This window comes from Clarias gariepinus, chromosome 6 (genome assembly GCF_024256425.1).
Source record: "Clarias gariepinus isolate MV-2021 ecotype Netherlands chromosome 6, CGAR_prim_01v2, whole genome shotgun sequence".
NCBI classification, from domain to species: domain Eukaryota; kingdom Metazoa; phylum Chordata; class Actinopteri; order Siluriformes; family Clariidae; genus Clarias; species Clarias gariepinus.
In genome coordinates, this window is record NC_071105.1 from 37,696,775 (window position 1) to 37,720,000 (window position 23,226).

Genomic DNA, 23,226 nt, shown 5'->3' on the forward strand with positions numbered 1-23,226 from the left:
TAATGTTTTTTTTCCTTTTTAAAATTTTTTTTTAAATATCAGACAAAAAAAATAGATTGTGCATTCAGGCATAAGTGGAATGTAAAGCTGTATACAAGTTTGCATACTTCTGTAAAATGACAGGAACCAACTCATTTGAGAGATGAGGCCTAGAGAAGATGGATGCCAATACTTTTACAAACATCCAATAATTACCAAAGAAAAACATTCAGACAATGAGGATTTAGAAACACTCACTCCGTTGCATACACACACACACAAAAAAAGACAAAACAACAACAACATTTGGACAGAGGTGCTTAATCGGAATCAAAGCTTTCAGCCGTAGGCCATGTATGGAAAAGTGAAATATTACAAAAGTTTGTGCCCCTTAAAATTCGTTCCGTTTTTTTATTTATACTCTGTCATTTTCCCGGTCTGAAAGTTCTCCTAATTAAAGCACCTGGCTAAAAACCAGCATGTGCGTCTTTTTCTGCTTACTGATTTAAATGAAAAAAAAAAAAAAAAAAAAAACAACAACGCTATCTGCCTTTTCTACATGCACGAGCTTTGTCGGCGCGGCTCAGACTGACAGGTGACAGACAAAAATCCGTAATCCTTTCCACGCAGACATCACAGGTAACATCGTTACTGATAACTCTCTCATGGACTCGAAATTCATGATGCTTTTCTGTTGCCATGTTCCAGTTCTATCATCTGTAACTACTAAAAAGAAGAAAAAAAAATGTTAAAGAATAAGAGAGGAGAGAACACATGCATTGCTTTTAAAAGGGGGGATGCAAACTTTTGAACTTCCTTCACCCCCGTCTCCCAAATAACATTGTACACTAATACTGTGCGACATTTATAGGGGGGAAAAAAAAAATAAAAAAACAGCAAAAAGTAATTTAGGGGACACAAACTTTTGCACTTGGCTGCATAGAATGCACAGATCTGTTGCGGTGAATACCAAAGTGAGATATAATACAAAATTTCACACACACACACTTTACAGCCAGTTAACCCCTTAAACCTCTTCGACATTACAGCAGGTTATTAGACTTTAGAGGATTAATAAATATAAACTCTCATTTTTTAAGCAGATGTTGCGCAACGCCACGTGAGTAATTATACATACATTTTAATATATATTTGCTGTTATAGATCTTTTCCTTAAAGCTATAAATGAGATCTGAGATTAGTTTTTTCATTTCCAAAATGAATTTGTGATTAAATATTACGCCGAAATAAATATTTCACAACATTGCTGTGGCTTGTGATACTCATCAAAACCCCTGATTCTAGTTTAAGGGATCTTTTTTTCTTTAATAAATTTATAAGTTTTATTCATTTATTTTTTTATGTAATGGTGTATAACGTTGCGAGTGTAGCATTCGGACAGACGGCTTAAACAATCAGTGAAAGTTTTTTTTTTTTTTAAATACACGTTTCTGATTCGGGTAAACATGTCTTGCGCGACTTCCAGTGTGTGAACGCTTGCTGTCGCGTGAAACTTCACAGATCCAGTGTAGAAACACAATCCTGAAAACCTTCATCTCCCTTGGAGGCATCATCATCATCACTAGATTCATACACAACATATAAATAGTCCAATCTTCTGTCGAGGAAAAAAACATAGAAAAAAAAAAAAAAAAAGTAAACACACGTTGCTAAAGAAATGTACAGCGCGCACACACACACACGCATTGAGATAACAGGCGATCCATGTTTCCTGGATCTATCCTTGGCTCAGTGAGACTCAGCACAAAGAATATCCAGCTCTAGTGTTTTCTTTTTCTTCTGTACAGGAACTGAGGGAACAAATCCTGACAGGGACACAGGAAATATTTTAAAAAATAAAACAAAGTGCGTCAATGCTGTTACAGGAAAGTAATCAGTAATGAAGTAATGCAACATTTATTAGCCTAAAATTGATTATTTTTCTCCAAAAATTTCATAATATGAAATGTTGTATGAAATGTTTTATTTCTTACAGCATACAGTTTATATAATAATAACAACAATAAATAATTTGTCACACGTATCTTACAGCACAGTGAAATGTTTATTATTATTATTATTATAACTGTATGGTATGGTGAAAAAAAAGAAATAAAGCACTACAATAATAACAATAACCCACCCACACACACACATACACACACACACACAGAGTGACAGAGTTAAATGCCTTGCTCAAGGGTTCATCAGTGGTGGTGTTTGGGCTTGAACCCCTGACCTTCTAATCAGTAACCCAGACCCTTAACCATCTAAACCACCCATTTGTGGCTACATTAAACAGAACAAACCTAAAGAAAAAGTTCACATAGTATGCTTATACAAAACACACACACACACACACCTCAGGCATTGAGCAGCTCTTCATCGCTTCGCCCGATAGCATCGGGGTTGGAAAGCGGGTCCAGGTCGGCGAAAAGGTTAAACCATGCGGACATGTCCCGACCTCCACCTTTGGGAGCTACAAAATGAAAAAAAATTACTGTTATTTAAAACGCTTTATGAATATAAATCTCTCTCCTTTCCGTATTTGAAAGCGGACATACCGTTATCCAGCGTCCTGGGGCTGTGCTGCGGAGCCGGGGCCTGACCGGAAGTGGGCGTGGCTTGAAGGGGAGCGGTTTGAAACATGGGCGGAGTCATCCATCCTGTGATTTACAAAAAACACTTTGCTTTATTAGTAAGTTAACATAACTCCTAAAATGTGTCCAAACATTTTTAACTAAAAATAAATGTTTGTAGATATTTTAAAAGTAGTTTTACTGCAAATAACATATATTACACATACATGTACGCAGACAAGGACAAAAAAAAAAAAAAAAAAAAAACATTCCAAAAGCAGAAGAGTGTGTGTTCAATAAGTCCACCACTAGATGGCAGTGTGCATTTGTGCATGTGGAGAAGTCTAACCAGTGGTGCTGAGGCCGTGGTCGAGGAGCTGTGAAGGCAGGAAGCCGGTGGGACTCGGAGGCTGTGAGGGAGAGCGGGGCGCAGCGGCGCTGGTGGTGACGGTGCTCGGTGGCGCCGCAGGAAAAGAGCCTTGTGTGGTACAGGGGGCGCTCGGGGGGGCCTCGAAGCAGCCGAAAGCGTCCTGCCACGCCTTGCTGAATTCGTCTGTTCCGCTCGAGGCCCCTGGGCTCAGCAGGTCCTGCAGGAAGGACAGATCACCTCGCTCTCCTTCCTCCTCCTCCGCGCCGAAGTGCGGCGCGAGACCCGAGAGCAAATCTGCGCCGGCTGGAGCGAGGGAAAACAAGAGTGGGTTAAAGAGTGACCTGACTGTCTGCTGGACGCCGTGTCACGAGCACCCTCTGATCCACAGAGAGTTAAATGCTCAAGTTTTACTCTGGCTATTGTTTTTATTTATCTTAGATTTTATTAATTATAATGAGTAGATTAACAAGTGTAGTGTGCGAGTGTGAGGAAGGAAGTGAAAGGCACACATTTTGTCAAAATTCAGACATCAAGAATATAAGAATGAAGAGACAGAATAAACTCAGCAGACATGAAGCAAGGAAAAAAGTGGAAAAAGACAAAAGGTCTAGTCTTCTCCAGTTGAGAGGATAAGGAATTTTGAAAGCCAGACGATTCCAGAAAGGATATAGTTTCAGAAAGTTACTGTTCCAAAAACAAGAACAAACAGAAGAGCCAGTGTGAGCCTCCAGTCACGCTGAAGTAAGAGCCCTCGATCAGAATGCTTTAAAGTACCCCTAAGTGCATCATTGTTTAAAAAAAAAAAAAAAAGAAAAAAAAAAAATCAACACCCTATTAAGAATCAACCTGAATTTTCATGTTACGTAAATGTCAAATTGGCATCAGCTACACTGTGCTCTTTAATCTGATAAATCTGCAAATAAAATAATTGATTTAAAATAAACCCATCTGCTACTCTGTAATCTGTTTATCATTCTCTAAATTCTACATCCTAAAATTATTTGCAACATCACACATGGTTGCTTTAAAGCCTTAAAGCTTAGTGATGTCCCAAACCTCTCAAAAACAATAAAATAAATAAAAAAATCTGCCTTTAGCACAAACTCTGATTACATGATCAGAACTGTCCGTTTCTGAGGGTGGGGGTACTTTAAGGAGAGCTGGAGAGACAGGTCTGGGATAGCGGGACAGGGATCAAAAGTTAAAGACAGATCTGAGAGGACAGAAGAAGGAAGCTGGCTCGGCTCTGAGGAGTTTATACCCTTTTCAGACAGTGGTATAGTGACAAAGGACTCCGTGCTCTGCCCCTGAGACTCGTCCCACTGGACAGCAGGGGGCAGTGCAGACTCTGGGTGGCTCTGAGGATGTGGTATCGGTAGGAATGGGACCACGGCACGACTCTGGTTGGGGTCGGGGGTCATGAGTAAGAGGTCATCGTGTGTAGTGATGTTGCTGACGGGGCGTGAGAGCTCAAACAAAGCTGCGGTACAAATGGGGTAAATGGGGAATACTGTAACATCTGTTGAGTTATAAATAATAAAATATTTGTTTAAACAAGAACAATCACTAATGATGGAAGTTTTTGTGTTTTGTAGAAAAATTAAGAGTTTTAACTACACAAAAGCATGAACATATATAAACTATGCTTCTAAGTGTTCTTTTATAAAATTATTTTTTTATTTTGCTTTTTCATTAATGAAGACATCCATATATAGCACACTGTGTTGACGCGAGCAGGGCACTCGATTCGGTCTTTATTTTCATTTAAGCTTATTAGCCCCATAGAGAAGTGTACAAATTTCATTTCAGATATTTATTTTATGCCTTCAGTTGGTTTGAATCAGTGCAATTTTATTTTTGGACAAAACACGGTATCGGTGCTTAAAAAAAAAAAATTGTCAAAACACCATTTTTATAACACTTAATGTTTCTTATCTCCCGATCTATACTTTTTTTTTTTTTTTGTAAATATACTACACATTTATATTTTTATAATCTAAAAAGAAACATATTTGCTAAATACAATTTCATGCCCTTTTATGTCAGAATTCAAATCTTTCAACGGTCTTAACTGTCATTCAGATGAAACTTGGAGAGTTTAAATTTTACATGAAAAGACAAAGCTGAAAAATTGTAAATGCGAAATTGTTTGGAAAAAAGATGCTTAATTTTTTATAGAATGCTTTAATTTAAGCAACAATTTGTACAGGTATCTAGAAGCTTACACCAATTTTAGTATAATCAATAGAAAAGAAATATGAATAATTTTAAATGATTATTGTTTGATACGAGATGCTGAAAAAAATTCCCATTTTTGGGGCACATATATAATAACCCCAAAACAGCTGAATTTAGGAACCTGCAATTAGTAGGGAAAGCAGGATTGGTCACTTCCATGTTGAATAAACTTCAGAAGTACAAAAATTTTAAAACTCATAAAATAATCGTAATAAAATAAGCACCAATACAGTGTTTTACTTTAAAAACAAACAAACTAACAAAAAAGGACTCATACTTTGTCAGTAAAGAGAACAACACATTTACGTGATGCACTTACCCGAGTCTAAACTGGCTGGGAAGGAGGCTCGGTCCTGATCAACTCCAGCAAGAGAACCTGCAGCAGAAGAGCGTTTCGTCCAAAGTTACTCTTATGTGGTTTTTAGAAACAGAACAAGCGTCCCGGTTCATACATACCAGCCTCAAGCGCAGATTTTCCCGTCTCCTCCTCCTCTAGTGAGACTAGTCTGTTAAAAAAATAAATGGCGCAATAAATAAAAGCAGCAGACATTTGCACATTGAGAGACACACGGGAGTGTGTAAATATTCTGATGAACAAACGAGGGGATTTAAGGTGCTCCGACACTGATGATTAAACAGAGATGTGACATCTAATTCATCTGAAACACACTGTTCAAATGGTTTAAGTGTGTGATTTTAACTTAATCTGATTCCTGCCTGCAGGGGGCGTCTCGGGACAGACGTTAACCCAGACGCTGCATCTTTCTCACGTGTATTTGTCCTGCTTGTATTTGCTTACTTGTCTGCGTTCCTTTGCTTTTCTTCATCTTTGTCGTCCTCCAGTGATAGACCATCAGAAAGGTGCTCCAGCGGGTCCCTCAACTCCTGGGAGCAGCACACACATTAATGAAGCTCCATCATCATCATCATACAAAACACACCACCTTTCAGCATCTCATTATCACAAATTTGCCTGAAAACAGACCTTCAGGGTGGTGAAGTTGTACGGGACGTATCCCTTAAAGGAGTCGTGGATGCCAGACATGATGTTCGCCGTTTTCTCCCAGAACTGCAGGAGGGTAGTCTAAAAGAAAGAAAGAGAGAGAGAGACGATTGCACTCGGCAGAGAAAATACGCCCACGTACTGCGAGGACAGGCTGTAAATAAACTACTCGTATATACTGTAGAAACAAATCGGAGAGAGTAAAAAATTTTTTTTTTCGAAAATTAATGGACATCAGAGAGAAAGAAGAAATGAATCAGCGGATTCTTTAAGGAATGAACAAGTGAATCTGCAAGTCTGTGAATAAATGAATGTACAAATTAATAAAAGTACATCAATGAATGAATGAATCGGTGAATCACTGAGCAAATGAATCCTTGAACAAATGAATTATCGAAATATTAAATGAATAAATAAATAATTTGGACAATGACCCACTGAGAGACTCAATATAACCCTAAACGAGTTTAACAGTGGACCAGTACGGTGCAGATACCTGGTACGTGCAAAGGGAATGAGAGAGCATGTTGCACCGACTCGCCCCCAGCATGTCCACCTTCTGACACACATCGTTCTTCAGCTTATCGAACTGCACCTTCGTTCCCCTCACCTGTGCCTGCACCTAAACACACACACACAAAAAAGAAATACATGCGTTAGATTGTATAATGAGACACTTTTTATATTAGCTATATGTGTAGGCTTATCCAGGGGAGTAAATGCACAGCATTATACTTTAGAAGTTTCAGGTGGATTAATAGGAAAGGGAGGGGCATTAAGTGTTGAGTTCATTCCTGATTTGACCTTTTTTTTTAAATCTTCATTTGATTTAATGTAATTTAAACAATTTAAAATGAAAAAATATTTATATACCAGGTGTTAAAAAAAACAAAAATCAAACTTGCATCAATATATGAAAATTCCAGCACCAACACAAAAATGCACGTCTTGCTCTACCCAGACAAAGCCCTAATGTGTGTGACCCACTGAATAAAGGTGACTGCATGATTCGGTTACTCCGTCCTTTGTACACCTCCCGGCCCGTGAGGAAATCAGACACCGGCTACGAAAGCTCTCGTCCCCAAAACAACCGGGACTTCAGCTTGAGATACTCGACACCACTGAGATTTCACTTTCACACACCCTGTTTTTCCCTTGGTTTTCAACATCTTACCGTTTCTTCTTCTGGTCTCCCACAGACATACATGCTTTCGGCTCATTTTGAACACTGTAAACATCACTAATTGGTAAAACACAATTTATCTTCCTTGAAACATCTTCGCCACCCTTTAGAGGAGCCGTACAGACTTTCTGTGGACGTGATGATGCTGCCCAGATGGTGAATTCAGCACTCGCGTACTCCCGGCTATATGTTTAACCAGGTCTTTGGGGCGTTTTTACACTGGGCACGATTGATTTCTACCGTGCCCAAGAACCAACATTCACATTGTTTTTTTGTTTTTTTTTTGCTCTCCGTATTTGGGTACACTTGTGTATTTACACTCTCCGATGAGGCAGGTAGCAGTATGCCCCTGCTCTCTAAATCACAAGAAAAGAACATTAAAATTCTTGCAACGCCTGTTATTAATATTTTTTTGTGGGGGGGGATGACAAGAGTAACACTCTCACGTGCCTTCCTAGGACTGTGTAGGTCAGAGAATAACATTGGAAACAGAGGAGATGGATGGGGATAATGAGGTCATATCTAAACATATACCCTCCTTTCATTCTCAGGTACGATTGGCTTCCATATCTGATTCGATCTGTGCCTGAGTATGTGAAAGCTGTATAATTTTTCACGTTTATGTTCTCTCCTATCTAAATGAACCTTCTTCTGACACCCTTTACTCCCTCACTATAAAAAGCTTCCATTTTCCAAAATCTCACAAAGTCTCCATTGTAGAGACTTTGTGAGTGTTTGCCGACACTTTTAATCTTGTTAACTTTAGTGAGAAAGAGAGAAAGAGAGAGCAAGAGACCTTGCGGAACTTTTCCAGCTGTTTGTAGGTGTCGGGGTCCAGCTCCTGCGAGACGTCCTTCATCCAGAGAAGAGCGCCGCGGTACTCGGTCCTCGCCTTCTCCATGCGGCTGACGGTCAGCAGCGTGTCGGCGATGGCCCTCCTCCGAAACGTCTCCACCTCCTGCTCCATCCGCTGCAGCGGGGGACAAAGAACCAACCTGCCCACACCCAGGGGAATGGAAAAGGAAGGGCAGGGGCACAGGGTAGGGGTCAAACACCAGACTGAATAATGAATACACTCATTGTATCATGCTGTTATACAACGGTGCTGTGATGAAGAGAACCTTCAGGGTATCAGGTTTAAAAACTGAGGGCGCTCGCTCGGATGCTGTTTGAGTACACGATGTCAATGCTTTACTTTTACCGCTTTACACAACATTTAACTTCTACAGTGAATGTACACTTTTTAGGACATTCATCCTCTATAGCAAAAAAAATAAAATGCTTCTAAATCACTTAGCTATCTAACTTATTAAATGTTTTGTGTGTGTAAAGGCTCAAAGCTAAAAATAATATTTTGATCTTTAATGTAATCAGTGATATTATTTCAGGTTGAAGCCCACGTACCTGTCTGTCTGTCTTTCTGTACAGCAGAACTCTGTCTAGTTTTTCTGCATTTAGTTTTTGTACTTTGTTGTACTTCTTTCATTGTCAGACAAATACACTCCCTGTTCGGTAATCGGAGAGTGAATTACAGATGGGAAATGGAAAAAGTAATTGCTTAAAACGACTCCAGCGCGTTAAAATTCACTTATACCACTTCAGCGCTGTTTTCATAGCCAAAGTGAAAATATGAACTAATCCCAGTAAAAATATTCAGTTTAGTTTTCCAATTGATATCTACTGGTGCAGGTGTTTGTTTACATTAAGACAGTAGCGCATTAGTAGATTATTTTAAAGTAAATTATTAAATCCCACACATAACTGTTCACAACATTGCTTCTACTCAACATTTAGATTACACCTTTTTATATATATATTATTTATATTATAAATAATCACACCCACCTCTGTTTGGCGGAGGTGCACAGGGCCTTGCTGGTGGCGTCCATCATGCTTCCTGCTTTGGTTTTGTCGTGCTCCGCCTGGAAGCGAAGGAACAGTCCGAGCTCGTTCTCCTCCTGAGACAGGCCTGCAGGGTCAAAGGTCAGACAGGAAATGACAGAAACATTAATCCCACAGACATTCAGTGAAGTGAATAACATTAAAGCCCAATCCCAAATCTATTTTCTACCCCTTGCCCATGTCCCTTGAAACGAAGCGGAAAGGGGAAGGGTTAAAATATTTCCCCTAAGAAATGGGACACCACTACAACACTGTTATACGTCATCATACGTATCCGTTCATTTACATGTACACATACAGTATGGCCGTAAGAAAAACAAACAATGCATTATTAAATGCTCGGCAAACTGCCGTGCTACAGAACTTTTATATTTGTTTGTAGCATGCAGTAAAGTGTATATGACATAAAAAAAATTTTTGTAACATCGCGCAATCGGTGCTATCCGCTAGCAAACTTTAGCGATTTTTTTGCAAACGTTTCTTTACAAAACATCACCATAAACACAAACACAAGACTAAAGGTAATATACATAGAATGAAAACTTGTCATAAAAATCATTATTAATGGCAAAAATTAGTTACATTTATGGGTCTGCTCGCTCGAGTGAGCAGCCATCTTAAAAATTTTGCTTAGCCCTTCGTTTAAAGTGAGGTCCCGAAAAGAAAAATCTTCGTTTGGAGGGCTATCTGGCCCTTCCCCTTACCCCTACCCCTTCAACCAAAAGAGAAATTAGACACCCCTACCCCTTCACGTGAACGCGCCAAACGGAGGGGTAGGGCTAAGTGTAGGGGTAAGGGGTAGAATTGGGATTGGGCTTAATTGTCTTGATGAAATGTCACCTCACAGGGGTGTGATATATACTGTATGAGTGAACGTTCAGGTCTCAAACTAGAGAGTTGTGATGTTTGGCGCTACCACCGGACATGAACTAGCACCTGCTTCACTTTGTTTTGTGGCGTCCGTGCCTTGACGGGTCGGAGCTAATTTAGTGACACAAGACAGTGTGAGCTCTGAAGAAGTGTGTGTTTGTGTGTGTGCTTTTACTCACGTGTGATCCTTTGCTGGTATTTTTCGATGTCCCTCAAGAGCTCCGTGCAGGTGGTCTGTATCGAACGAAAAAACTGTGGAAGCGACAAACAATAGCCTGTTAACTATCTCTCTCACACACACACACACACACCATACACTATGTGTATTTACACAAAGTAGCACGTTGTAGTTTTTTTTAACCAACATCAGGGTGACTGTGTTTTTACAATTAATTTTATGACAAACATAAAGAACCTCGACGAGTCCAAAACACACATCTGAATCGTGTGTGTTATTCTAATCAGCATAACAGCAAACAGGGGCGGAGGCACACACTGCTGCTCCGCAAACACGCTTGATGCAGACAAAATGCTTATAATAATAATAATAATCACCATCATCATCTTAGTTTGGTTTCTTCTGAGTAAGTGAATAAACCCACTGAGATGATTGATGTGTGTGAAGGTTCGGTAAACTGGGCTACATACACACATCTCTTGTTTCACCACCTGCGAGGATTACGTTTGCCCTGTTGTCATGGTATCGGGTCTTTTTTTGAGTCCATTTTGCTAACGCAAGAGTTTTGTGTACACCAGTGTGTGTGTGTGTGTGTGTGTGTGTGTGTGTGTGTGTGTGTGTGTGTGTCCTCAGGTGAAGATGAAATCTAACTCGGAGAGTGGCAGAACTGCTATAAATGAGTCATGAAGGTTGGCGAGGCTCTTAAAAATAGACAGTATGTTCCCAGGAAGCACAAATGGTGCACCTAAAGCACACACACACACAGTCATACGGTTGAAGAGCTCGAGCTACTCCACTATGCACAATGTCACACTAACACTCCTTTGTGTGGCCATGTTACTCATTAACTCTCTCTTTAGCGTCATGTGCACACACACACACACACACACACACAAAATAGAAAATCTGTGATCCTGTGACCAGTGAACCAGTTATATTTCAACAAATAAGCTGTTACTACGGAAACACATACCAGAGAAAATCAATCAACAACGGACTGACCAATCGGAACCCAGAATCTTGAATAACATCCAATCGTAAATTATTTAAATTTAGCGAAACATTGTCTTAAAACGATCTCGGAATATGATGACATCATCCTCGTTAAAGATGCTGAGATATATGAATATGCATAGGCGTGCAGATTGGCCCCGTGTCATTTTCTCAGCGCTTTATTACAGCGAATACGTCTGTCAAACTATAACGTTACCATAACAACCAGTGCTCTGTCATCGCTACGGCAAACTTATCAGATTGCCAATCATCCTCTTTGGTGCAATAAACTTTTAAGTCGTGACATCACATCTCCAACTGTGGACGGTCTGTAGTCCCGCCCCTAAATCCGTTAAAGAAACCAGAGTTGAGGACAAAGGGAAAAATAATAAATAATAAATAAACCCTTTAAAGCAAACTTGAGCACATTATAAAGCAAAAAACAAGTCATAAACAATGCGTCCTTATTTTAGACAGAAATCTATTTTTTTTTTTTTAAACTGTAGTGTAGAGAAGATAATACAGTGTACACTCCTCTGTCTCTTGTTCTTATCTCTCCCTGTTCTGTCTCTGTGCGTCTCCTCTCACACAGCTTTCTCTCTCTCTCTCTCACACACACACACACACACACACACACACACACACACACACACACAGAGCGTTGTGCTGCAGGACAGATGATAAACTCATTAACCAGCTCACCAGGCAAAGGCAAAGTGTACTCTCCAGTGAGCTTCACTAAAACGAGCAAAAACAAACTAACGAACAATAAAAACAACCCAACAAACCCAACAAAACCGCAGTGATAAATTTTCACAATATGCTTTTTTGAGATTTCTTTTCTGACTGTGGTTCATTTTAATAACTTTTTTATTATCGGACTACTGTGCTGGTAATGCTTTAATGAATGTCTTAAAAATAACAGAATGAATTCGGTTCCCTTTTAATCTTATTAAATAAATGTATTATTCTATATATTTAAATTACATTACACATACACACACAAAACGTTAATGTAACATCAAATTGACATTTGTACGCTGTGTTCACATTACCATCCTGAAGTGACTTAAATCAGATTTTTTTTTTTTTTTACCCTAATGTGTCACAGATCTGATTTTGGGGCAGTCTTTGAACGCACAAATCTGATGTTCTTCAGATCGGATCCGAGTCCACTTCATACTGTACATGGTCCTAGGTCGGATATCTCCTTCATGGTCATGTGACTTCAATGAGAATGTTCAGATTGGAGTTCTTGTGACCTGACCAGATGGCCTGAGCAAAGACGTATCGGTGTGTGCATACGTGACGTTTCAGAGGACGTGAATCATGCAAATGCGATCCATAAACTCGGAACTGAAGGACGTGTCTTGTGACGTGAACGTAGCCTTACTGAAACTCCTCAGTCGCCCCTACCTCCAGCTTTGCGTCCAGATCCGCGTCCGACGCCACCACGTGCTCGTCCTCCTTCTTTCCCGTCGCCTTGATCAAAACCTGCTTCGTCTTCCAGAATTTCTTCTGCATGCGGCCCATGACAGAGCGGTCCTCGCTCAGAACCGGACTCGTAAACCTGAAACAGTCGAGGACGTTCGGTTTAGGAAATCATCAACCAAAAAAAAAAAAAAAAAAAAAAAAAAAGACAGATAGATTGACTGACTGATTTTAGCAAATGATAACACAGGCAGATGTTTCATACCCGTAGGTGTCCATAGTGCTCGGATCGCCTGCTCAGTCCTGCACACAGGTACATACAATACGGTAAAATGGCTAATGACGCACAATAAACACTACTTTTTTTTTTTGTTGTTTTTTTACATCTAGCCCAGCACATATTGCAAAAAAATATTAATCACTAATATCATTCTAGCATAAATATAACTTAGATTATGCCTCCTGACATCCCTGAGATTCCTCCCGTTTTCAGAGTTTGTAGCTTTAAATACATTTGAGCGCGTTTCTGTTGTGTCCCTTTATCGAAGTGCATTTTTCTAGCCAATCAGAACGTGGGACTTCCCTCAAAATGATGCCGGGGATCTTAGAAAAAGAAGGGTCTATGCTAATTAGTCCTTTCCCTCTTTTTTCCTTCTTGTTTGGAACGGTCCAAAAATGATAAAGTGATCATAACCCCCTTGCTTTCCAATACACTTTGTCCATCTGTCAACAATCTTTTGTGTTCCCTCATCAAAAAAAATGTTTTAGTCTGAGCTGCAAAACACGAATGCACCACTGTCTTCATCAGTAGTGAATCTTTGTCCTCGTAGGGCTGCTTCCAGGTAACCAAACAGGTGAAAGTCTGATGGAGCAAAATCAGGACAACAGCGTGGATGCTTTAATATCTCAAAATGAAACAATTTTTTTTTTGAAGAGTGTCGACTCTGTGGTGTTTAATCTGAAGTTTGGGATTCAGCTTTTCAATAAGGGTAACAAGCACTGTTGATTATTGAAGCTTACTGGCCTTCAGGAATCCCAGAAAACTGTAAGCATTAGGGACGGGAATCACCAGTCACCTCCTGGTACGATATTATCACAATTCATAGGTGCTGATTTGATTAAAATTGCGATTCTATAAGGATGACAAATTGCTATTACGAGGGTTTGAGACTAAGAGTTTGAAAAATCGAAGGGTTCTAGTGTGCATGGTTTTTGATTATGTAACGCCATAAAAATGCGTTTCTGTTGTGGCGGTCAAAAATGGCACAACAGTTAATCACCACACAAAAGCATTGTGATTCATAGCGGAATTGATGCACTGATGAGTTTTCCAGCTGATGGTTGACTTTTGAACTTTTCCTGAGGATGTTTCCGTTCTGTACTCTGCCGTTCACTCTCAGGCTCGTAGTGATGAATCCGTGTCTCGTCACCAGTAATGACCCTCTTGAAGAAAATGATAAAAATCCAAATTTTGTTTGCAGATATTCCAAACGCTTCCATTTATGCTGTTCCTTAAATCGGTTCGGAACCGGGTACACCCTCAGACCACAAAAATAAATAAAATTAAATAAAGCCGTGCAAATGACCAGAGGGGTGTCTGTTTGTCCTCGCACCACCGTCACAAATGAACTGATGTAATTCATTCGCACCTGCACAGCAGTGACTGGGGAGACGGTAGCCTTGAACGCAAAGCGCTGATAAGACCAGCAGACGTTTTAACAGTGCGGATATAAAATATGAGTTCTTTCCCAAGCTTTAAATTGATATCAATGACTTAAAAAAAAAAAAAAGGAAAGTGAGAAACGTTTAACACAAAAACAGTAACAGCTGTTTATTTGAATGACCCTTCTCAATGTTACATATAACAGTAACACACACAAAATATATATATATTTACACATACATGGTGTTATAACTGTGTGTCATTGTCATGACAGTTAATATACCTGTAAATAAGTGTGTGTGTGCTGTTTAATTACCTCAGAAGGCCTCACATAGATGAAGAAATGGCCTCTTCACAACACCTGTCTCACTCCAGAGTCTGTAAAGGACATTATCCAAATTTGTACTTAAAAACACACATTTTCGTTTTTTATGACTCTTATTCGAAAAAAAACTACCTTTCAAAAACAAACTGCGCTTTAGTTGCTAACGCGTTAGCATTTAAGTGCATTAAAACAACGCGAAACGTAAAAAATTTTTTGAACCATATTCCAAACCGCTCTGGTTTTTACATCCAGTGCACTCCGTAGTGCGCAGGCGCCGTTACTCTCAAAGCTATATAGGGAGCCTATACAGGAAGAAAGGATTAGATTTGAGATTGAACCCATCTCATCTCTTCTCATCCTTAAATGGTTTCTTGAGGATTGCAACACAGCGATGTTGTTTTAATTTGTTTTTCTTGTTAGATTTACACACGTTTAAGATGTAGATGAGGGGGGAAATCGGTAAGATAGCTTAACAGTAAAAAGAAAAAGGATTACTAGAGTTCTTCTTCTTCTTCAATGGTGCTGTTTAACGTCACTGATCAAAATGCACGTCTCAGTCTCATGTGTCGCTAATGAAGGCAAACGAACCAAAAATGAGTTTCTTACTCGTTTTCTTTCCCCCGTCCTGGCGGCGTTTTCATGAGAGCGACCCGGTTCCCCCAGCGCTCTCGGTTCCCCTCACCGCAGCCGCTGACGTTGGCTTTAACGGCCAGCAGGATACAGGGAGCGTTCACGAGCGTCACTCCTCACGCTGCGCATGCGCAGAAATAACCGGCTGATCAGCGCCATTTTCCTGAGTGTTCGCTGTTCGCGTTGAGTTCAAAGTTAAAACCTTGACTTAAAGTCGTTCTTCGGCTTATATTTTACCTCAAAGACTCACTATAAATGTATTATTATGTTCATTGATGATGGTTTAAACATAAATTACATATTTATTTAGTTAAAACAACATGAAAATCCCTCCAAACTTCCTGAATAAAAAAAAACTGCAGGGCTTTTTAACATGGAAAATTCTCACGAACATTTCCAGAATTTTCCCCAGAAAAGTTAGTCACGTGATTAGGGCTGATTATAATATTTAAGAAAGAAACAAGGTTGGCAACAGTGAAGAAGGAAGGTGCAAGCAAATCAAAATATATTGTTAAGAAGAAACATAAAGAACTTTTTAAGAACTTTTGACTTGATCAACATGTACAAAAAAATCTGAAAAGAAAAATAAGGTAACGCAAGCAAATCGAAATATATTCTGCAAAGAAGAAATGGACCTGAATACTTTTTTCTTTTTAGCCAAAGTTTTTAAAAGCCAGCAATTTAATTAAAGGTGAACATCACATGATTTTTATGCAGTTTGCATAAATTTGCATAAATTGTTATTATGTAATAGCGACACGGTGGTGTAGTGCTTAGCACTGTCGCCTTGCACCTCAGGTTGCCTCCTGCAATCCAGCAACATGGAAATTAGGCTAATTGGCATTCCCAAATTGCCCGCATGTTTGAATCTTGACTGGTACGTAAATTGGGAATAAATACAATAGTAATCACCATGGAATATTATGTAATAGGCTTGAAAATTTAGGTTTGTGAAAAAACTGTCATGTCAACCTAATATTTTACATGTTTACAGGATCCCTTAATCACAATTGCAACCCCCCCCCCCCCCCCCCAAAAAAAAAAAAAAAAAAAACATCTATGCGTTTTTAAAAATAGATACCTTATATATCCACCTAAGCACAAGGGTGACTAAATATGCACAAATGTTTTTAAAAAAGTTCTCGTGTCATTTAGCATTTAGGTTTTTTTATGTATGATACCAATAATTCTAAAGTTTCCTGTATCATAATATAATATAATGATTTTGATTTGTTTTTATTTTTAAAGTTTTTGTTTGTTTTTTTGTTTCTCTTATAGTGCTAGATTTTATTACCAAGATGTAAAAAACAGCAACTTTCACAAACAGCATTTGCAAACTTTTAACTAAAATTTGTGTCTTGAAGATATTAAATAGTTCCTGCTGAGACACTGGATATTAAAGAAGCATTTTTGGTTTCTAAATGAAATAAGTTTTGACTAGATTTTTAAATCACCATGTACAAAATACATTTTAAAATAAAAGACGTTATTGAACTGTTTTTTAGTTTTCTGAAAAAGTATATTATACTGTATATACTATAAGTATATTTTATATATTTTTTTTAAAACGTGTTCCAAATGGTGCATTTTACAACCTTTTGACTTGATCAACATTTTTTAAGAAATGACTCCTATATGACAGGACCTTTGTGCAGATATTTATATTCTGTGCTTGGTGGGTTTAGTCCAGATACTCCGGTTTCCTCCCACAGTCCAAAGACATGCAGGTTAGGGTAATTGGCGTTCCCAAATTGCCCATAGTGTGTGAATGGATGTATGTGTGTGTGCCCTACGATGGATTTGCACTCTGTCTAGGGTGTACCCTGCCTAGTGCCCTAAGGCTCCTGGGATAGGTTCCAGGTCCCTGCGGCCCTGAATACAGTATAAAGTGCTATAGAAGATGAGATGATGAGTGAGTAAAAAACATTTTTTTTTTAAACATGTTGCAGAGGCTTTTGAAGACAATTTTTCCCCTTTATAACTAACTTTGCTATTTTTTCAAAAACTTTAAAAATAGTTTATCAATTAAAATTACTAAAATGTTTTATGAAAATGTATAATATACTGAAAATCCCATATTCTGTAGTTAACATGCAAACAACAACAACGACAAAAATTCCCACAAGGTGGCAGTACTAGCATGTGCTCCACTCTACGATAATTCCTTGTAAGTTATATTAGCACCAGGAGGTTCCACAATATATATAACACAGAGATATATATATATATATATATATATATATATATATATATATATATATATAGGCAATGATATCTTAACTAATTAAGTAAAAGGCTTACAAGTTTTTTGTTGTATATTTCATACCATGTGACTTGAGATAAAATTTGTGCCTGCTAAGTAAATGAAATAAAATGTACAGTATTATGTATTTTTCACAACTTATAATGAAAGTTAAAAAAAAAGCATTACATGGATTTAAATATTAATACACACAAAAAAATTACAATTTAATGATTTAATGATTATATTCAAAGGTAAAGTTTAGTGTGGGGCAGGGACATGCAAAAATGTTTATTAAAGTATTTACTGTAGAATTCTTTTAATGTTTTACTTTTATTTGTTGGAAAAACACACATAGGTTGTTGCAGTGGACAGAAGTCATAGGTTAATGGTAATTTTAGAAGACGTTGTCAGCATTTAAAAATATTTTTACAAATTGAAACTTTTTCCATACAAATTAAAGTAATATGTTAAAACTGTGTGATTTAGGAATACCAAACCCCTTTGATTGCAGTTTATGCATCATTATTTAAAAAAAATCAGGCCTTAGGTGAAAAAAGGTAGTAGAAAACAAAATCACTAAATGACAATGCAGCTTCAGAAAGCAGGAAATCAGCAGACTTTGTACAAGAGTATGGAAAATCATATACGCTCACAAGAAGCACAAGAAGCACGTAACCACAGAAAACCACGCCTTTAAGTCGAGGCCTCGAGTGCCAGCCTGCGACCACAACACCATGTACACCAGTTCTCTAGACTACCTCTAATAACCGCTTCTGCACCCTAACTGTATTTCATTTTATACACACACACACACACACAAACACATACACACACACACACACACACACACACACACACACAAACACACACAAACACACACAAACACTCAGAGGTTAAAAAGGAGCCAAAGCAGTTGCTAAATCAGCCATTCAGGACAATTCTCAGGGATCGAAAGTGTCTGGTGTAGACTGTGGGTTTGCGATGGGTGGGGTCACGCTTCTCTAGCACCCCAAAAACACACACCTATAGTGTCTGTCTGGTGTGGTTTCTGCATGTCTGCTGGTCCGTGCATGCGTTTCATGCAAAGGCTCACCTCTCATTTCTTCTCCAAAAGGGACTTTTTAAAACTTCTCTGCTCCTAAAACACCTGCTTCAGTTCTTCAACTAATTATTAACCCTCGGCTTCAGGTGTGTTTAAACTACATACACCTTGAAACTGTGCAGAGATTTAAGTCCCAGGTCTGGTCTACAGAAAAAACAGAACCACTCAGTGATGTTTACGATATTTACTCGGAATATTTCATTAGTTCCAATGTAAAGGGTGAAAAATATTTCAGCAATTGTATTTGTACTGTATCTAAGCACTGTTTTAGGAAAATTGTAAACTTTACTTACATTTTATTAAAATAAATAATCATATTCTCACTCAGATATATTTCCGAGAACAAAAGAAACCTTGTTTTTTCTGCTTAAATTTTCATTTTGACTTCTCTGGTGCTTTGCGACTTTTTTTCTTTTTTTCCCATTTTTGTTTTTTCTTCTTCTTTTTTCAAGTAAAAATTTAAGGTTTTGTATATTAAATTGTTAAACTATTTAAATTTGTGCATTCATTTGTTAAATTGCATAGGTAAAAAAAAAATTACAGGTTGAATTAATTAGCTAGCTAGGTAAGTTTTGTACTTCAGTTTACTTCTATAAACAAGCTAATTATTTTTATACATTATTATTGTTAATTAAAAATTAAAAGCAAAAGATTTTTTTTGTTCAGTTTTATACACTATTTATTTTAATCAGCTAGCTAGATAGGATTGTATTTTAGTTTGTTGAACTAGTACTGTACATTAGCTTTTGTACATTAGTTGTTAAATTAGATAGCGATTTGAGGTTTGTATAAAAGTTTATAAATTAGCTAGTTTAGTTTAGTTTTGTTAGGTTCTTGTTGTTATACTTTAGTTTTGTATATAATTTGGTTTCATTAGCTAGCTAGTTATGGTTTGTATTTTGGTTATTTGAATAAATTATCCACTTAAATTTTGTACATTCTTCTGTTAAATTCAATATCTGTTAAGGGTTTGTAAATTAGGCTGTAAGATTGCTGAGTAGCCACAGTTTAAACCCTAGATTATTTAATTTGCCAGCTAGTTAAGGTTTGTACATTACAAAATAAAGAGCTAGTTATGTTTTGCTAGCATTGGTTTTTGTTAGCTTGCTGTTGCTTCTGCTCTGTAAAGCTTCATAACGGCTCTAATCTGAAGTGCCGTTTGTTAATTGGTGATTTCTGAGGCTGGTGACTCTAAATGAACTTCTCTGTATTGTTCTACACACACTAACATTCTACATACGCCGTATCTGCATCACACTGTACAAAACTGCAGAAAGGACATTGTTCACATCACACCCCCTGGTGTTTCGAATAATTTATTATTACATTCTCCAATGTCACCCAAATGAGGATGGGTTCCCCTATTGAGTCTGTTTTTCTTTTGAGGTTTTTTCCTCATACCAACTAAGGGAGTTTTTTCTTGCCACCGTCGCCACATGCTTGCTCTCTAGGGATGATTTTGTCCAACATCTAGGACTTTATGCACTATGTTTTTTGTTTCTTATGTTCTGTGAAGCTGCTTTGAGCCAGTGGTCATTGTTAAAAGCGCTATACAAATAAAATTTTTATTAATTAAATTGGAAAAATGTAGTCATTCCATATTTGTTATTGCATAGTTTTGAAATCTCCAGGATTGTTCTCGAATATAGAAAATAAATCACTAACCCAAAATATTTTTTGTGCATATAACATTGCTGAGCTTAGACTTCCCCAAAAGAAGCAACCCCAGATCATAACGCCGCTGCCCCCCAACAGGCTCGATGATGGGTGCATCCCTTTATCCGCTTCTCTTTTTACTTTGGACCAGGATAAATCTGGAATTATCAGACTACGTACTGTAACCTTTTTCCAATGTTCCACAGTCCATTCTTTATCAAACTGAAACCTAAGTGGTTTTCTTAAGACTGTTTAGTCCCAATCCTTTGCATTCTCTTCAAGTGCCTGTGGAAATGCTGTTAATTTCACCATTAAACATAGCTGTAAGTTTTATTGTTTTATTTATAAAATTTCTTTTTATGATTTGATTTTACTTTTGTGTTTAAGTGATCTCCCGTCACGCTCACTTAGAACAGGCAGGTATTTTTTTACAACCACATTTCTTACTTGAAGGATGGATGGTACAGTACACTGCTATACTTTAAGGGTTTAATTATGCGTTTTTCAGTTCTTAACCTGATTTTAGTAGTTTTATCAATCTCCTTAGTTGTTTTCTTTGCTTGATTCAGTATAATAATTTAACCCTTTTGAAACAGTGAAACATCTTTGCCACAACCACAGGATATGTCTGCTGACATGACAGTTTAACAAATGAGAAACTACTCACTCCATCAGTTAGGGTTAAACGGCATGTTGCAGCTGAATCATATTAATCACTGCAGTAATTATCCACTTTGTGGTTTATATCTAATTGCTTAGTTAAATCCAGCTGGTGACTTTTGTATTTTGTGGCATTTGCCATCATATTTAGACAAAAAAAGAAACCGTCCTTTGTAGAAGAAAAAAATATAGAAACCACAGGGTCTGGAGCTGAAGGAGGTGACCCTTAGCTGAGACAGATAATGGCACTGAGAAAAACCAGATGTTAACAGTTATAGAAATAGGGAGAGGTTTTTTTCAGTATCGCTCATCAAAACAGTGTTTTGCGCGGCTGAACGCACCGAATGACTCAAAGGTGTTTTCTACTCGAACGTCTTAACAAGTTGTTAAACTGCAAAGAAGAAAAAGTGATAAAGGTGAAGATAAGGGTGAGAATATTGTGAGAATGAATACTCATTTATTTATTCAAGCATGTAAAGGACGCTTTATCGATCTTTATTTAAGGTAGGAGTGTTCCCTGGACTTGGCACTCCCTCACAAACCAATGTGCATAGACACAAACACACACACACACACGTTCAAGTCTAGAGCCAATTTATCTCAAACACTCCGCTTACTAGAATGTTTTTAGGATGTTGGTGGGAAACAGAGAAGGCAGGGGAAACTAGATGGACAAAACATGCAACATGCAATGCAAAATATAACTCTAGATTAGGATCAAATCAGCAACGCCAGAGCTGTCATGCAGATATTTTGAATATATTATATAATAAATATTTTTTATTTATATTTAGGGCATCTTGCATTGCACAGTGTTAGGTATTGTGCCATGTTCTTACCTACAGAAAGCTTAGATTTCTATAAGGGTCTCAAAAAAACGATTAATTCCTCCATTCTTTTATTCATCATCTATACGGCCTTTTCCTGCCACCCGCGTTGCCGGGGGGCCTGTGGATCCTATCCCAGGAGACTTGGGGCATGAAGCAGGGTACAGCCTGAATGGAGTGCCAATAATAATAATAATAAGAAGAAGAAGAATGCATATTATTTATATAGGCAACTTTCTGGTCACCCAGTGTCGCCTAAGGAGTCTGGTGTTCAAACACACACACTCACACACTACAAGCAATTTGGGAACGCCAATAAGCCAAATCTGCATGTTTTTGGACTGTTGGAAGAAACCAGAGTACCCGGAGGAAACCCACCAACAGACTTGAGGTGGCATCGAACCCCGACCCTGGATGTGCAAAGCCACTGTGATGGCCCCTTTTTCTTACATTGGTTTAAATTGATACAAAAATGGGTTGGAATCAATCTGGCAACCTTGAGTACTTTTTTTGTTCTGGTCCTAACCATGAGAACACCAAGATGTCCAGGGTGTGTAGAAAGGATGCATGTGTCAGTCAGTACCCCAACCACCCCCCCCTTACCGCTCTCCCCCCGTGTCTCTTTCACACACATTCACACACATTTACACACACACAATCCCCCTATTAGTGGCTACTATTCAGAGGTGTAGAGGATGTGGATGTAAGAAGGAAGGTGACTCCATATCAGCCCAGAAATCAGCGCTGCTAATCCCTCCAAAGAGCTTCTCCACTCCCCAGAGCCATTCTTCTCAACCTGGATCACATTTCAGCCAAAAGGCAAAAGGACACACACATACACACACACACAAACATTTTGCATACATTTTACCAAAGGATTAACAATAAACATGGACACTTTTATTCATCCCACACTCAGACAAATGGTTTTCTATTTAAATGAGGAATAACACACAAAGCTGTGTATATAATCCATGAGTTTGGAGAGAGTTATTCAGCTGTACAGCGAATTAATTCAACGATTACAATTGGTAGATTATTTCATGTTTAAAGCTTTTTAAAAACCTTCACAAAGCATCAAACTAACACAAATGAACGTCTTCCAACAGCATCAACAACAACAACAACAACAACAACAAAACATCATGTTCACAATAAGACATTGTGCCTTGTTAAAAAACTCAGTCGTTATTAGTCTCAAACCAAAAAAAACAAAACAAATGAACCCACGCCAATCTGATATGAGAAATCAAAACACACAGACACACACACATTGATAACGAACAGATTTTCCATATAATAGATGCTTTGTCCCGACTTATCGAGGTGTTTGGCCTCATGCTAGCTTTGGGCTCAGATTAGATTAGCCATGCTAACTGCATTAAATGCTAA

General features: G+C 38.1%; 1 protein-coding gene across 3 annotated transcripts; it reads right to left on the bottom strand.

The window, feature by feature from the left end:
* Positions 1-510: 510 nt before the first annotated feature.
* ical1 (islet cell autoantigen 1-like) lies at positions 511-15,425 on the bottom strand. 3 transcript variants are annotated; one of them, XM_053498694.1, is made up of 17 exons: positions 15,321-15,425; positions 14,706-14,767; positions 12,992-13,029; positions 12,712-12,865; positions 10,304-10,376; positions 9,198-9,321; positions 8,149-8,347; positions 6,666-6,791; positions 6,152-6,250; positions 5,966-6,051; positions 5,623-5,672; positions 5,486-5,542; positions 4,190-4,408; positions 2,908-3,231; positions 2,544-2,645; positions 2,342-2,458; positions 511-705 (listed from the first exon to the last, which is right to left on the bottom strand). In XM_053498694.1, exons 3-16 carry the CDS (start codon positions 13,003-13,005, stop codon positions 2,343-2,345), a joined length of 1,743 nt encoding a protein of 580 aa, XP_053354669.1. In that variant the 5' UTR covers positions 13,006-13,029; positions 14,706-14,767; positions 15,321-15,425; the 3' UTR covers positions 511-705; position 2,342. The 3 variants fall into 3 exon arrangements, with proteins under 3 accessions (XP_053354669.1, XP_053354668.1, XP_053354670.1); XM_053498693.1 differs by having other exon boundaries at positions 511-1,805; XM_053498695.1 differs by lacking the exon at positions 4,190-4,408 and having other exon boundaries at positions 511-1,805.
* Between the last annotated feature and the right edge of the window lie 7,801 nt (positions 15,426-23,226).